General features: G+C 32.9%; 1 protein-coding gene across 1 annotated transcript; it reads right to left on the bottom strand.

Annotated features, from left to right (window-relative positions):
- Positions 1-413: 413 nt before the first annotated feature.
- LOC125821146 (uncharacterized) lies at positions 414-872 on the bottom strand. The gene has a single exon (XM_049500560.1). The coding sequence runs from the start codon at positions 870-872 to the stop codon at positions 414-416; it is 459 nt and encodes a 152-aa protein (XP_049356517.1).
- Between the last annotated feature and the right edge of the window lie 17,161 nt (positions 873-18,033).

Here is an 18,033-nt window from a genome sequence, read left to right as displayed (position 1 = left end):
CTATCTTAATCCTTTCTTTGTAAGAAAAGGGGTACTAGGTTGTCCATTTATGAGGATGGAATATGTTACTGTACTAATACACTAGTATATCCACTCAACAAATTTCTCAGGAAATTGCAAACAAGTCATTACCTGCTTAAGATAGCTCCATTCCACATAATCATAAGCCTTTTTCATATCTACCTTAAGCATACATCTTGGGGATACTCCCATTTCCTTTTACTAACTCATTGCTATAGATGATGTTGTCATTTATTAGCCTGCATGACACATTGCATCCTGTTTGTTAGCACTTTGGATATGATCTTGTATAATAAAGTACAACAGGAGATAGGCCTAAACTCTGATACCTTGGAAGGATGAGCTACTTTTGGTATAAGAGTCACAGTGGTGCAGTTGATGATTTACACAATTCACATGTGGAGAAGAAATGTAGGACAAACATCAATAATTTTCTCTCCTATCTGTCCCCAAGTCTGCCTGAAGAAATATGCACTAAAATCATCACATACAGGAGCTTTGTTGTCATTTATACCCTGCAATGCCATAACCACTTCCTTTCTGCTCACAGGTGCAATAAGGTGACTTTGTTGGCTTCTATTCAAAACTGGACCATTTTTCATTACCCTTATGTTTACAGCAAGTAATTGAGTGGCACAAAATCCCAATAATTGCTTGTAAAAATCTGTAATTTCTTCCTCAATCTCAGCTCTACTAGTAATAGTCCTTCCTGTATTTGTGATTAAGCTTGTAAACCTATTCTGAGCTTCTCTATTCTTCAAGCTAGCATGAAAGTATGTTGTGTTTCCATCTCCCAGTTGTAACCATTGTACCCTTGATTTCTGCTTCATGATGTTTTCTTCAATATTCATCCATTTTTTCAGATTCAGTTTAACCTCCTTCTCTAGCTCAACGATGTCTTATGCTTGTCCTGGTTTCCTCATAGTACTTTGTACATCCTTCAAATGTTGCCTATACATTCTTATTCTACTCTGTACCCCCATAGAATGCAATACTATTTAGTTCTTTCAAACCTTTTTTCACATTTTGTAACTTCTGCCATATTTTATACATTGTCCCATTACTTGGTCTTTGTTTCCATGCCCTCTGTACAATCTCCTGAAAATTCTCATGTTTTACCAGATGGTTTAGGAACTTAAAAGGCTTATGCCTAATATCCTCTTCTTGCATCAGTGTAATACAAAGTGGGGAATGATCAAAACATCCTGGATCTAATACCTTCACATCTGTGAATTACATATCAAGCATCCATTTAGCATTCACCAAAGCCCAATCAATTCTATTATATGTGTTCCCATTTGTCCAAGCAAACTCTCTTCCATTATGTCTTAGTATTGTCATGCTTGTGTCAACAAGAAAATCTTCAAAGTCTTTAGTTTTTCCTTCATGAACTGTAGCTCCAATCATCTTATCTTCAGCTCTGTGAATAACATTATAGTGCCCCATAGATATCCAAGGTTCCTGTTGACCTGAATTAATGTTTCTCAGCTTTCCCCATAAACTCCTTCTAGGTTCAATGGTATGTAAACCATATATAGTAGTAAAACAAAACTTACAATTTAAAGCCCTGATCTTCACTTCTGAGTGAATAAACTGTTCATCAATTATTAATGGGTCACACTCAATAACTTAAGGGTCCCATAATATCCATACCCTCCCCTTATTACTGCAAATATTGTTATCTATGCTTCTCCACCCTGGTGCAATTGTTTTCATAACCTTAATTATTTGATGGTCCTTAATCTTATGTTCAAGAACAGCTATGATACTAACATTATTCGTTCTAATAAACAATTTGGCCTCCTTCTGCTTATGAACTTTATTCAGTCCCCTAACATTCAATGCTACTAACTGTATTGCTGAGGGTTAAGGGTATTACTTTCTGTCACTCCACTGCTACCACCTTTATCTCTACCTCCTCCTTCCATAAACCTTGTATCATGGTTATGAAATACACTGAAATCATTTGAAATTATTAATTGGTTGTCTTCCTGTTGTATCCCACTTTTAGCTGCAGATTTTCCCCTTACTGCACTCCATTGATTCATTTGATTATGCTCCTCAGCAATTATCTCTTTTCCAGGCCTCTGGTTGCATTCTAGCTCACTGCAACCCCCACCATTCTCAATTTGCTCCTCATCTGCTCCTTGCTTCACATTTACATGTTGTTTCCACTCCATTTTTTATTTATTTTGCTTTGGCTTAGCCTTAATCTCTGCATCATCTCTTTTACAAATATGTCCTATGGTCAGACAAGTAGGACAATAGCTTGGTTCCCATTCATACTTAACCACCTGCTTGAAACTTCAATCATTAGGATCCTCTACCTTTATCTCTGTAAGTAAGGTTCGAGTAATATCCATCTCAATAAGTAGTCGAGCATAGGAGATTCTATCCACTGTGTGGTACATTCATCAACATAAATTGGAATACCCAATCCACTCCCAATTATGCTTAGTGATTGCACACCCCAATAGTTCAATGGTAAGTTTGGGAACTTAACCCATATAGGAATAGTCTGCATTACCTCCTTAGTAAAATCAAAATCAGGTGTCCATTTTTTCACAATGATGGTTTTTGATTCAGCATATGAGGCCCAGCATAAAAGACCTCATCTCTATCTTCTAGCGTAGTGAACTTTACAAGGAAGTACCCATCATTATGACAGTAAACTTTAGGTTTCACAATGTAGGTCCAGTTAGCTACTATGTACCTTTCAAGTGCCGCAATGGTAGGTTCAGCCCCCACCACATAGAGGATCAATGCTTGTTCCCACTTTTGCATTTCTAGCTCCACCTCAGCTTTACACAATTCCACCACTGTTTCCCCATTTCGCACTATTGGTGCCACATATTGGAGTGTCATTCCTTGTGTAGCGAGCCTATTACCTTTGAAAAGGCTTGCCCACTTCCTCTCTGATACCTCTTCACCCTCCTTCTCCATCTCTTCACCCACTTCTCCTATAATTTTCCTCAATTCTGAAACCTTCTCCTTGGACATGCTTATCGCACTACCTAGGCATGTCAATTTCGACATAATCGTACTGTTCTTTATCGGGGTTTTGGCACCCTGTATTGCAGGCCACTGTTCTATCGAAACCCCAAAATTGTCCCCTACCATATCCTGACCTTTTGCTAGTTGTATCTTAGTTACTTTATCCCCGATGGTCGTATTAGTCATCTTCCCTCGTCCCCTCACTATTTTCAGGCGTGACGCACATTAGTTCACCTAAACTGCGTCGAGAGAGAATTTAGTTACTCTATCCATTTATTTCAAAATAATTTTAAAAATATGCTTAAGAGATTTTCATGTATTATCTATACTACTACAAGAAACCTTATCAATCATTACCAACTTCGGGGTACCAAAACTTCATTGGTTAATGCTTCATACAGACCTTCAAAATAAACTGTAAATTTAATACATTACAAGACTTAGGTTTACACACCCCAAAATAGTAAAACATGTAGTCATACTTATTTTACAACCCATGGTGATATGATCAAATTAGCCGCCAAAATTCCATGAAAATAAACAACATATAGATCATGTACAAGTCCGAAGATTTATGCAAACTATAGATGCCTTTATGCAAATGTGATCTTTCCATAAAGCTCTCAAAAACTCCATCTCCAATGGCCAGCTTCAAGTATCCCCTCGAACGTTCCCTACGATAGAAACAATTATCGTTAAGCATAAAGTTTAGTGGTGTAAAAACTATATGCGTAGAGCTGCTAGATTCACCAAGTTACCTTTCAAAAGTCATGGGCAGCACAATTGAAACATAATAAATCAATCAAGTGAACAATTTATTAAGGGTATCAAGTTTTATATTTAAATATCAAAGTGTCAAGAACGCTCATATCACCATTTCCCAAGAGATCTAATACCAAGGCTCACCCAATATATATATCATACCGTCACACCCAACATAATCAAGTATCAAGAAGGACCGAAGCCCTATATCAAGAAGAGTCAAAGCCCAATAATCAAGAGAATCAAGAACCATATTAAAAATGGCTTCCTAGTTCATACTTAAAATGGACAACTTCCATACTTAAGACGAACCAAAAATCCAGAGTCAAGATGGCAAATAATATGAATCAATAGGCATTGCAATAGTGACAAAATCAAATCTACAAGAAGGACAAAGTCCCAACAAGAATGCCAGGTGATCAAGCAATCAGTACAAGTGCGCGAGTTACACAAATGTCTTGAAAGTCTTAGAGAATACAAATACGACAATACAATGTGACAGGAAGTAACCAAGGTATCGAGTTAACGCTTCAAATATACAAACGGATAACAAGAGTACAAGTACAAGTTTATACACAAACCTCGGGCTTTAGCATAGAAACAGTCCAACAAAACTCCAAGAGGTCAAACTGTAGGCCGACCAACGTATCAAGGTCCTCAACTTGTACACGAATATATATAACCTTAAAAATACAATTAAATAACTTTTTTAACTTATATTAGCTCAATAGTGTTAACGTAAAACAAGATCATAATCACAAGTAAGCCTAGCATGTACAAATACAACTATGCTCCCAAAACAGTGAATCTGTCCAGCCTGGTATCTCAACTCGCAACATTGTTTAGAAAAGGAAAATGGAAAAACTGGATTGTATATCCTCATGAAAGATGTAGGTACATCTCTTAAGGTAGCAAATAATCAAGAATCACCGTAAAATATATTTTGTAGAAAAAGATATAATCAAAACACTAGCAGTTGATCATATAGGATTTCTAATTCCAAAATCTGGACAGAACTTGTCCTATGTTGCGTCCCATATTTCGAATCCATAACAGCTAAATAAGAGTTTTACATAAACGTAAATGTTATACGTATATGAATTAGATTTCCAAATCATATTTATTTACGATAAACAAAGTTCTATAGAACGATATATACTTAAAATACTAAACACTACCCAACTCAGAAATAGATTTCATCACTTACCCAAGAGAAGGGTGTGTCTCGAATTCCAGCCAAAAGGACCATGTTTTTCTCTTGTGATTTTGTGAGTAATATGGATAGAGAAAGTTCTCCAGGTTTATTAGAGTTAAGGAACACGAAATGTTATAGAGGAGGTGTGAGAATATATGTTATAAAAGTGATGTTTATCACTTATAGATATAGCTGAAAGCAAAGTTGGCTGCCCAAAAGTAAAAATGTTGGCTGCCCAAAAGTAAAAAGGTTGGCTGCCCAAAATGTATATATATACCTATATGTATATACCTCACCTTCCTTTCAAGTTATAAGTAATTCTAATTAAAAAATTACTTAAATACCCCAATACAATCTCTTAAATTATGATCACAATTTATGTTAAGCAAGTCTGCAAATATCACAAAATTTGAAGTTCCCAAAATGAGAACAAAACATATTGTAGTAATTAAGCAATGATGTATCGACATGCGACTCTTGGTTAGTATTTAGGGGTGTTACAAAAAGGGGAGAAATTAGGGTTAAAAGGGGAGAAGAGTGTTGGTGGGTGGTTCAGGGATCCACATCAGCACCTTCAAAATGTCTTCACGCACTCAAGCAACACGAGATCACATTTTGTGCCACATCAGCCCGTAGTGTTTAAAAGGAACAAATTATGGGTGGTTAAAGGATTCAATAGGAAAATGCACAGTTGAGGTACCTAAGGGGAAAAATCCGACAAGTTTAGGGACCCGTTTATGTGTTTGGCCTATTCTCTGATATCAATGGTCTAGAAGTAGGATCAACATATTTAGACCTTGCTTGTCCTCCCTGAGTCACGATCAACCGACTTAGATAACGTGTGTGTGCTAAAATCATCCCTGAAGTGTGACTTAAATCTAAAGTACATCTTTGTGTTATATAAGTGAACAAAAAACATCATTGAACTATCGAAAAAGTTGCAAGATTCATCCTTTTGTCTATTTTTTTTAAGAAACTCATGCCACCAACAAAAAAATGTGCCAAGTCGAATGAATATTTGTGCACATGGTTAAGCTAGTCAAGTTAGGTGATTTTTCTAATTTTTAGAAATTGAGGGTTTAAATAATATGCAGACGAAATATATTCAAATTCTTAATATTCTTTGTAAAAAGTATGGCCAAATACAACTCCAACTTCAAAAAAATTCAAAAAATTCAAATAAAGTAATTTTTTTAATTTTCATAACTAAACGTCTTCGTAATTTTCCTCATTTTTCAGTATTTATGTACATTGTATAAAATGTGAATTGCATTGTATATAGCGTACATATATAGTGAATATTTTTTTAAAGAAAAACTCTAAATAGTTGGGCGTAATATTTTTAAAATGAATTTTTTTACATAATATTTCTAACCATCGGAACTTACTGAATAAATATTTCAAGACTTATGTATTTTTGCAAGTCAATTTGCTTGATGATGTAAAAACATATAAACTAACAACACACAAAATTTAAATTCTGAGAATGAATGATTCATTTCCTATCCATATTCTTATTTTTTTTAGGTAACTTTGATCTTCTCGTCGTGGCTAAGACATGACCAAATTAAAAAAAAAAAAAAAAATTATTGGTTCAATCAGTTTCTTAACAAAAATAGACTGAAGGATGATTCTTGCTATTTTTAGATAGTATAAGAATGTCTTTTGCACACTTAGATAATATAAGGATATACATTAAATTTGAGTCATAGTTGAGGGATGATTTTAGCCAAAAACCCTATCATATTCATATTATATACATTACATTTTATTATTGTTTTTCCTTGCAATGCTTCTCATCATCGACTGCCTTATATTGACCTACGTACTGAGACATTTTTTTAAGTGTAGGGCTTATAACATGCATGCTTTGTAAGAAATATTTATTACTCTCAATTGATCGGTCTATGATGTCTACAGAATGCACATATATTATCGTGCTCATACTATACTTGTTGCATCTTTTGATGCAAATCCAGTACTAGGAGACCAAGTGATTATATCATCCGGGTCAGCGCTATTTATCTAGAATCTTTGATAAGTTATTTGGCGTTTAGAGCAATGCTTGAGTTCCTCTATTCTATAATTTTTTGTCTTTCATTATTTTAGACACTTTTGTAGCTTTCAAACCGAGACACTATATCTTTAAATGCTCTTGTACTGATAACATTAGGTCTTGGGTGTATTTAGTTATTTCCACACTTTTATTCTATTTATGAAATTTTGGATTTTGAGAGGCTTACATCCTCTCTTTTTTTTTTTACTCACATTTGGACTTGATAATCATTTGGGGTGAAGGGTTGTCTTTTCTACTAATGGGTTCATGTAGGTGTCATCATAAGATTGAATTTTAGATTGATCGTGATATTTATGTTATATTTTTTTAAAAAATATATATGTTTTTATTCTTAATGAGATGATTTATAACCATATAAATATTTATAATTTGTTTAAGATCATAAATTTCAAAATTCTTTTATTTTTAAAATTTTATGTCAAATCAAATACCTTCACATAAATTGAGACGGAGAAAACAATATAATAATTTTTAAGTATCAAATTATTGGGGCCTACTTTTCTTGGATTAAGCTAGCATTGTGTTCATCTAGAAAGGAAAGTGAGATTTCGAAAATCCTTAATTTTACAGATGCTTTTATTTTGTCTTAAAAATACAGAAAATGGTATTCACAATGAAGTAGAGTGGTAAATAGCTCGGATGGAAACAAACAATAATCATATACTCCCACTAATTACTTATCCACTTTTGAATTGACACACCTATTAAGAAAATAATGATTGTTATAGTGAGTTTACCATTTTATTCCTATTAATTTGAGAAAAGAGTTCGAAATATATCCGAACTTTGACCGAAATTGCTATAACAATCCCAAACTTTGGGCAGGACTTATTACCCCATGAACTATTTTATAGAGTATATGTGTGTGTGCGCACCCACGGGGACATCATAAATATTGCATCATTATAAATAGTAACTTGTCAAGCTCGGCACTTATATATCTTTAAAAACAATATTAAATAGTGCAGGGGGTACTAGGTCCTGCCCAAAGTTTAGAATTGTTACAACAATTTCGGTCAAAGTTTGGATATATTTCAGATCTTTTTCCCATTATAAAGTGGATGAATTAAAAATTTAGAATTTTCAAGAAGTTCTACCTTTTTCAAAGTAATTAATTGAAAATATAATAGGTAAAAAGAAATTGTACTTTCTTGATTTGTCTGTCACACCCCTTTTCGTGCACGGAGGTGAAAGGGTTTTTCTAATTTAAGTGACGTTATTGATTTAGGAATTATTTATTTTTTCAAAGTCGTCACTTGGATTTGAGTTATGGTGTTCCAAGTCACCTTTTTGTTTAATCCCTAATCAAAAGGAAATGACTCTTTGTTTGGTCTGCGAACCAGAAATTCGGGTAAGGAATTTTGTTGATTGAGGGGAAGGTACTAGGCATCCCTCGAGTCTCGTGGCTCTAGGACGGTCGCTTTTATTGACTTATACTTATCTTGATATATATTTGGATAATTTGTGTCTATATGTCATGGTTTGCTTATTTTTTAATTATTACATTTTTATTAGTCTTAAACTGGATGCATAACTGTGAGTCACCGCATCCTTGAGTTTCTTTTAAGTGTTTCAAAGAAAGATGTGTAATCACATTCTTAATTGAAACCGACCTTTGAAACGGGTCATATATTTTAATATTTTACCTATTAGTATAAATTTTAAGCGTATTATTAGTGATTAAACTACATCTACTATTTATATTTATAAACACTATTTACATAATAAAAAGCCTAAAATCTTAAACAAATATAAAGTTATTTCATATTAAAATTCGACATAGATGCATTTATATTTTTAGTATATTTACAAGTCATGACAAAAAGCAAAAAAAATAAAAATAAAATGTGTAACTCTTCATTTCTTAATTTTTCTAGGATAAATATTTTTAATTTTAAATGAAGTTGACTAAACAAACTATTAGAATAATTTTTTTAGGTATTTGATAAATTTTGATTAGATGCAAGAGATAATTAATAATAGCATATGGTACAAGATGACAAGTAATGAGATTAAACACACATAAAATTCGAGAAACTTCATAACATTGAAATCAAGTATTATATAATCATGAAAATCAAATTATACAATAAAAATTAAATGGTACCTCTAGCAAAAATTCAATTCACGAAAAGGAAACAATACTAATAAGGAATCACGAACTCGAAACCCCGAAAGTGAACCTCGACCTCAACTTATGTTTGTGAGTGAAAGAAAAATATAAATAAAATGTGAGTATGTTTGCTAATTTTTCCTTTTTTTCCGTATATGAGTGGTCTTTTTTTGGTAGTGTGCCGTATGTAGTATAGTAGTAGTGTTGTGTTTTTGGTTGCTTTTGTTGAATGGGTTCTTGGTGTTTGTGCATGTATGTGTGTGTTTTTTTTGGTTGCTGATCTATTTTTTCTGTACATATGTGTGTATTTGTATTGTTGTAGAGTGTAGTATATAGGTGTATGTGAGGAATTGTGGTGGGGTGTTGTTGATTGTTTTTCGTGGGAAGTTGGGAATGAGTTGGGGTAGTGGAGGGAAATGGAGGTAGTAGGTGGGTTGGGGTAGTCTAGGAAAATGGGGGTAGTGTAGGATATATTTTTTAATAAAATATGTAAAAATATAAAATAAAATGACAAAAATATTAATTAACAATTTTAAAATAATAAAAGAAAAGTATAAGAAAAGTTAAATAGCTAATCTAAAAATATAATTAAGAAATACTAGCTTATTTATTAAAGCTAAAACTAAAAGAAAATTTTGTTTTTTTGTTATTTTCAAATTTTTAAAATAAACTTACTAAAATAAGACAAAAACTAAAATAACTAACTTAAACATAAAAGAAATATTTAAGGAATAAAAAATAGTGCAAAATTTTATGTTAGGTCAAAAATTACGTGTCTATAGTTTACCCCTCTTTGACTGGAAACACAAAGAGTTTTCAGACAAAGAAGTAGACAAAGTGACAAGTTTTGAGCAGACTCTTCTTTGAAAGGAAAATATGCAACCGAGTCCTTGTTTTGGACAGCCTATATATTTCGGGTTATAAGTGAATCAGGTCACGTGTAGTTCAAGGAGATGAGGTGATGAGTTAGAAGTCAAGTGTTGCATCGAGGCTCCAGGTCACGGTTCTTATCCTTACATTAAAAAAAATGAAAGCTAATAGTCAAAAGAAAAATAAAAGCACAAGCTCCTATCTATGCAGCTTCTCTTGAGTCTACACTTGAGTGTTGAATTTGAGATATCACCTTGATTTTGGTGAGTATCTTGATATTGAATGGATTCGAGGTCCAAATTGCCACTTAGAGTGAGTTTTTGGCACTCTTCAAAATGACAAATTGAAAATGTTCTTGAATGACTGCTTGTTTTGTTGATCAGTAGCTGAATAGACGTGGGTGTCAGGAGGTCAGGATGCTACATGCATTGAAGAAGTTGATTCTGGCTATCATGGAATTGATCATTCTGAAAAGAGTTGAAAGGTTGTTCTTGAATTTCAAATTCACGTTTCGCTTAAAGAAACCTGAAAACCATCACAAACAAAAGAAATACACACAAAATTTTACCCCAGTTTTCACTGGAAAAATTTTGTGAGTTATTAGCAAATGTAATTTTTTTAAAATAAACTCAAACTAGGAAGTGTTTATCCTAGGAGAAAATAAAAGTAAAGGTCTCAGACTAGGAAATGTTTATCCTAGAAGAAAATAAAATACAAATGTCTCCGACTAGAAAGTGTCTATCCTAAATAAAAATAACTATCTCAGACTAGGAACTGTTAATCCTAGGAGAAAATAAAAAATAACGTCTCACACTAGCAAGTGTTTATTCTAGGAGAAAATGAAAAATAACGGTCTCATACTAGGAAGTGTTTATCCTAGGAGAAAATAAAAATAACGTCTCAGACTAGAAAGTGTTTATCCTAGGAGAAAATAAAAATAACGGTCTTAGACTATGTAGTGTTTATCCTAGGAGAAAAATAAAAAAATAACGGTCTCAGACTAGAAAGCGTTTATCCTAGGAGAAAATAACTAAATCTCATTATGTATGAGGGTCCTATTTATTCCATTGTCTAGGAGGGTCCTGCTAAACTAAATCTCATTGTGTAGGAGGGTCCTGCTAATGCAAATATCATTATGTAGGAGGGTCCTGCTAATCTAAATCACATTATGTAGGAGGGTCCTACTAATCCTATTATGTAGGAGGGTCATGCTAATCTAAATACCATTATGTAGGAGGGTCCTGCTAACCTAAATCCCATTATGTAGAAGGGTCCTGCTAATCTAAATCTTATTATGTAGAAGGGTCCTGCTAATCTAAATCTCATTATCTAGGAGGGTCCTCCTAATCCCATTATTCAGGAGGGTCATGCTAGTCCCATTATCCAGGAGGGTCCTGCTAGTCCCATTACCCATGAGGGTCCTGCTAGTCCCATTATCCAGGAGGGTCCTGCTAGTATCTCATTATCTAAGAGGGTCATGTTATCCCACTATCCATGAGGGTCCTGCTAGTCCCATTATCCAGGAGGGTCGTGCTAAACCCATTATCCAGAAGGGTCCTGGTAGTCCCATTATCCAGAAGGGTTCTGTTATCTCATTATCCATGAGGGTTCTGCTAGTCCCATTATCCAGGAAAGTCCTGCTAATCTCATTATCTAGGAGGGTCCAGTTATCCCATTATCTAGGAGGGTCCTGCTAGTCACATTATCTATGAGGGTCATGCTAATCTCATTATCCAAGAGGGTCCTGCTAGTCCAATTATCCGGGAGGGTCCTGCTAATTCTATTATACAAGAGGGTCCTGCTAATCCCATTATCCAAGAGGGTCCTGCTAGTGTCCCATTATCCAGGACAGTCCTACTAGTTTTCCATTATCCAGAAGGGTCCAGCTAATCCCATTATCCATGAGGGTCTTGTTAATCCCATTTTCCAAGAGGGTCTTGTTATACTAATTCCCATTGTCCAGGATGATCCAGCTACACTAAATTCATTACTTATCTCGCTTAACTGAATAATCAAATAGAATAACCACACCATTATTTTTTCCCAGTTTACATCAAAAAAATACCATTTAAGCTATGAGAAATACTTGTACCAAAAGAAAAATGCAAGACACCGATGTAATTAGGGTGTTTGTTCCCTAGAAATAAAAGATGATATCTCTAGGGTATTTGTTCCCTAATGTCAAAACGTAACTAGCGTTCTTGTTCCCTAGAAATGAAAGATGATAGGGTATTTGTTCCCTAAGGTTAAAATGCAATTAGAGTACTTGTTCCCTAAATATGAGTGCTTTTTTTATAAAAAAAAAACATATAAAAAAATCCAAAGGAACTTTGAAACTCTTTTTAATTTATCATTATATTTTGATTTTTTTAAAAAACAAAATGATCCAATTATGATCTTTCAAGGATATAAATTTTATTTTGTGAGATCGAGTTTCATTGAAGGACTGCTTACGTATCTTATATAATAAGAATCAAGTCAAACGTAGTTCATAATAAATCAAAAAATTACTTTTTTTTCTTGATTTTTCCGACAAAAGACATCATTTGAGACATGAATTTGTTCATGGTTGACAATGTTTTGACTTTAGTTGGTACCAACAATTAGTATGATGCATATGAATCACTTTCAACTACTTTCAAATAAATCTGAGTTAACTCTGAGTAATCCATATAGTTTCAAATGGTATCTCAAACATATTTAAGTATTTACATGATCAGTTCTTCTTGCATAAATTAAGGGATTAGAATTATTTATATCTTCATGCTTCAAGTGCCCTCACAACAAATGAAGTCTACTTCATACATAATAGAAATGTTATGATCTTAAGACATTTTAGAAGTCAGTCACACTCAGAAAGATGCTCAATGCATGAGATTGAGATACTATATGTTTGGCCCTTATGTAGGTAGGTATCCCCTAATAAGAGAACACCAAAAATGAGATCAAATAGGATTTGTCATTGGCTTGTAATGTAAGCTTTGAGAAATGTAGGATATTCATTTGGGATAAAATGGTTATTTCCTTCTAAAATTTACACAATGCTTTCAATATATTTTCATTTTCGCATTTGACCTTTGTTTTTTGAAAGTTTCTCCTCATTTATTTTCTTCTTCTGTTTTTTCTCATTTTTCTCTCCTTTTAGTTGGAGGTTTTTATTTTTCATTTTTCATTCTAGCTTTTCTTTGTCATTTTTTTTTGGACCTTCACATAATTGACATTTTCACTTAGTTACGCAAATTTGATCTTTAGCACTGTGTAGATAATTGATAGTACGCTCAAGAAGGTGAGATTAAGGAATAATGCATTTATACACTCAAAAGGATATAGGCTAAGATGTGGTTATTCAATTAAAAAGGTTTTATGCTCAAAATGGAATAACATGTCATTTGATAGGTTTGAAAGGCACAATCAGATGAAAGAAAGCCTATAATATTTTCCCAAGTTAAATGTTGTCCAACATTTCGCCTCAACCTACATTCGGGACAAGTTCTAGATCAACAAACTCATGCCTTTGAATTTTATATACAAAGCTCACCACACAATGCCCAGGAAACATGAGTTCGAATTTGTTATAGCCTTAACCTTAAGCAAAACAGTTTCTCAAGTATTACATAAATATATCAAGAGATACCAAAGGAAGTCTATAGGTCACAACAAAGTTGACATGTCTTGTCAAATAGTTTAACACTTTCTTTCTTTTTCTTTATGCACATTTTATACATGTTGGTATCAACCAAGTCAACTTTTTTTCTAGATAAAAAAAATCCCCATTTTTTTTGCCCAGTATTTGTGATGAGGACTTTCTAGATTTTTCTTAGGTTAGATTGTACCTCAAAATTAGACTACCTACGTATCTTGTCAAAGCAAGAATCAGGTCAATCGTAGTTCAGATATATGAGTAAAAATATTTTTTTTGAAGAGCAAATCCTTTTTTTTTGAATTTTCAGATAAGGATTAAGATTTTTTTTTTTGAATTTTGAAATAAGGATCACTGAACCCGAGTAAGGTTGCGTACGTATCTCATCAAGGTGAGAATCAGGTGTACGTAGTTCGTTCAAATTGGAGAGTTAATTTTTTTTAAGATATGAAAACATCATGTAGCACATAAAATTATCTAAGTGGTCAATTAACAGAAGGATACTTGTCCTAAACGAACCCAACTCTTGATTTAGGTTTCACTAAGTCAAAAATGCAAATGATGCAAATAAGCGAAGCCTATTAATGATAAGCATGTCTATGTTTCAATTTTACTAGGTTCAAACTTAAACGAGATAGGTATCTAGACTGACTTACCCGAGTGGATAACTCGAGCTAGGGAGGGGCAACTTATCGGTAGCAGCGCTATTCTAACTTCATTGCTGGACCCAACCCTACCTAACATATGTGTCTAAAAGTCCTTTACTGTGTGTCAAGACAATCCAACTTTATCTCAAAAGAAAGTAGGATACATATTTGCATTCCCTGCTACCATAGTTTTAGAGACTCAGATGATTGCGCTAAGAAAGACAATTTATAGTTCAACAATATAAAAAGCGATGAAAGAGCAACAAGTATCATATCAGGCAATCACACACAATATATCCAAAAAAATAAATAATAAGATAAAATAAAAGTCAAAATAACAAAGCTCGAATTTTGGTTAGTATCCCCAGCGAAGTCGTCAGAGATACCACTCCCCTTTTCGTGCACGGAGGTGGAAGGGTTTTTCCAATATAAGTGACGTTATTGATTTAGGATTTATTTATTTTTTTCAGACTCACCACTTGTAATTGAGTTATAGTGAACCGAGTCACTTTTATTATTTTATTCATAATCAAAAGGAAATGACTTTTTATTTGGTCTGCAAACCAGAAATTTGGGTAAAGAATTCTATTGATCGAAGGGAAGGTATTAGGCATCTCTCGAGTACCGTGATTCTAGCACGGTCGCTTTTATTGACTTATACTTAAATTGATATATTTTTGGATAATTTATCTATATGTCATGGTTTGTTTATTTATTAATTGTTGAATTTTTATTAGTCTTAAATCGAATGCACAACTGCATTCTCGTCTTGACATTTGGAAACATAATTGTCTTCCCCTCTCGAGTTCATCACACCTAATAATTTCAATTTACACCTTTTGGTTTAAATTAACAAAAATTAATTATTAAAATAATTTGGACAAGGTGCTCACCGCATTCTTGAGTTTCATTTAACTATTTTAAAAAAAGATACGTAATCACATTCCTAATTGAAACCGACCTTTGAAACGGGTCATATATTTTAATATTTTATCTATTAGTAGAAAGTTTAAACGTATTATTACTGATTAAACTACATCTACTATTTATATTTATAAACACTATTTACATAATAAAAAGCCTAAAATCTTAAATAAATATAAAGTTATTTCATATTAAAATTTGACATAGATGCATTTATATTTTTTGTATATTTACAAGTCATGACAAAAAGCAAAAAAAAAAAAAAAAGTGTAACTCTCCATTTCTTAATTTTTCTAGGATGAATATTTTTAATTTTAAATGAAGTTGACTAAACAAACTATTAGAATAATTTTTTTATATATTTGATAAATTTTGGTTGAATGCAAGAGGTAATTAATAATAGCATATGGTAGAAGATGAAAAGTAATGAGATTAAACACACATAAAATTTGAGCAACTTCATAACATTGAAATCAAGTATTATATAATCATGAAAATCAAATTACACAATAAAAATTAAATGGTACCTCTTGCTAAAATTTAATTCACGAAAACGAAATAATTCTAATAAGGAATCATGAACTCGAAACCACGAAAGTGAACCTCGGCCTCAACTTTTGTTTGAGTGAAAGAAAAATATAAATAAAATGTGAGTATGTTTGCTGATTTTTCCTTTTTTTTCTGTATATGTGTGGTCTTTTTTGATAGTGTGACGTATGTAGTATAGTATTAGAGTTGTGTTTTTGTTGTTTTTGCTGAATGGGTTCTTGGTATTTGTGCATGTGTGTGTATGTACTTTTTGGTTGCTGATCTATTTCTTTCTGCACATATGTGTGTGTATTTGTGTTGTTGTAGAGTGTAGTATATAGGTGTACGTGAGGAGTTGTGGTGGGGTATTGCTGATTGTTTTTCGTGTGAAGTGGGGAATGAGTTGCGGTAGTGGAGGGAAATGGAGATAGTAGGTGGGGTGGGGGTAGTGGGGTAGTCTAGGAAAATGGGGTAGTGTAGGATATATTTTTTTAATAAAATATATAAAAATATAAAATAAAATGACAATAATATTAGTTAACTATTTTAAAGTAATAAAAGAAAAGTTAAATAGCTAATCTAAAAATATAATTAAGAAATACTAGCTTATTTATTAAAGCTAAAACTAAAGGAAAATTTTATTTTTTTTGTTGTTTTCAAATATTTTAAATAAACTTTACTAAAATAAGATAAAAACTAAAATATCTAACTTAAACATTAAAGAAATATATATGGAATTAAAAATAGTGTAAAATCTTATGTTCGGTCCAAAATTACGTATTTACAGTTTGCCCCTCTTTGAATGGAAACACGAAGTGTTTTCAGACAAAGAAGTAAACAAAGTGACAAGTTTTGAGCGGATTCTTATTTGAAAGGAAAATATGCAACGAGTCCTTGTTTTGGACAGCCTACATATCCCGGGTTATAAGGGAATCAAGTCACGTGTAGTTCAAGGATATGAGGTGATGAGTTAGAAGTTAAGTGAGGTTCCATCGAGGCTCCAGGTCGCGGTTCTTATCCTTTCATTATAAAAAATGAAAGCTAATAGTCAAAAGAAAATAAAAGTACAAGCTCCTATCTATGCAGCTTCTCTTGAGTTTTCACTTGAGCATTGAATTTGAGATATCACCTTGATTTTGGTGTGTATCTTGATCTTGAATGGATTCGAAGCTCAACTTGCCACTTAGAGTGAGTTTTTGACACTCTTCAAAATGACAAATGAAAAATGTTCTTGAATGACTGCTTGATTTGTTGATCAGTAGCTGAATAGAAGTGTGTGTCAGGAGGTCAGGATGCTACATGCATTGAAGAAGCTGATTCTGGCTATCATAGGATTGATCATTCTGAAAAGAGTTTAAAGTTTGTTCTTGAATTTCAAATCCATTTTTCGCTTGAAGAAACTTGAAAACTATCACAAACAAAAGATATACACACAAAAAATTTGCCCCAGTTTTCACTGAAATTTTTTTGTGAGTTATTAGCAAATGTAATTTTTAAAAATAAACTCAAACTAAGAAGTGTTTATCCTAGGAGAAAATAAAAATAGAGGTCTCAGACTAGGAAGTGTTAATCCTAGGAGAAAATAAACACTTCCTAGGAGAAAATATAAATGTCTCCGACTAGGAAGTGTTTATCCTAAATAGAAATAACGATCTCAGACTAGGAACTGTTTATCCTAGGAGAAAATAAAAAAATAACATCTCAGACTATGAAGTGTTTATCCTAGGAGAAAATAAAAAATAACGGTCTCAGACTATGAAGTGTTTATCCTAGGAGAAAATGAAAAATAACAATCTCAGACTAGGAAGTGTTTATCCTAGGAGAAAATAAAAATAACGTCTCAGACTAGAAAGTGTTTATCCTAAAATAAAATAAAAATAACGATCCTAGACTATGAAGTGTTTATCCCAGGAGAAAAATAAAAAATAACGGTCTCAGACTAAGAAGCGATTATCCTAGGAGAAAATAACTAAATCTCATTATGTAGGAGGGTTCTGCTAATCTCATTGTCTAGGAGGGTCCTGCTAAACTAAATCCCATTGTGTTGGAGGGTCCTGATAATTCAAATCTCATTATGTATGAGGGTCATGCTAATCTAAATCACATTATGTATGAGGGTCCTGCTAATCTTATTATGTAGGAAGGTCCTGCTAATCTAAATCTCATTATGTAGGAGGGACCTGCTAACCAAAATCTCACTATATAGGACGACCCTGCTAATCTAAATCTCATTATATATGAGGGTCCTCCTAATCCCATTAT

The sequence above is a fragment of the Solanum verrucosum genome, unplaced genomic scaffold (assembly GCF_900185275.1).
Source record: "Solanum verrucosum unplaced genomic scaffold, falcon-dt-bn FXZP01000311.1, whole genome shotgun sequence".
In the NCBI taxonomy this organism is placed as follows: domain Eukaryota; kingdom Viridiplantae; phylum Streptophyta; class Magnoliopsida; order Solanales; family Solanaceae; genus Solanum; species Solanum verrucosum.
Note: the sequence above shows the minus strand (reverse complement) of the source record. Positions and strands in the feature narration are given on the sequence as shown.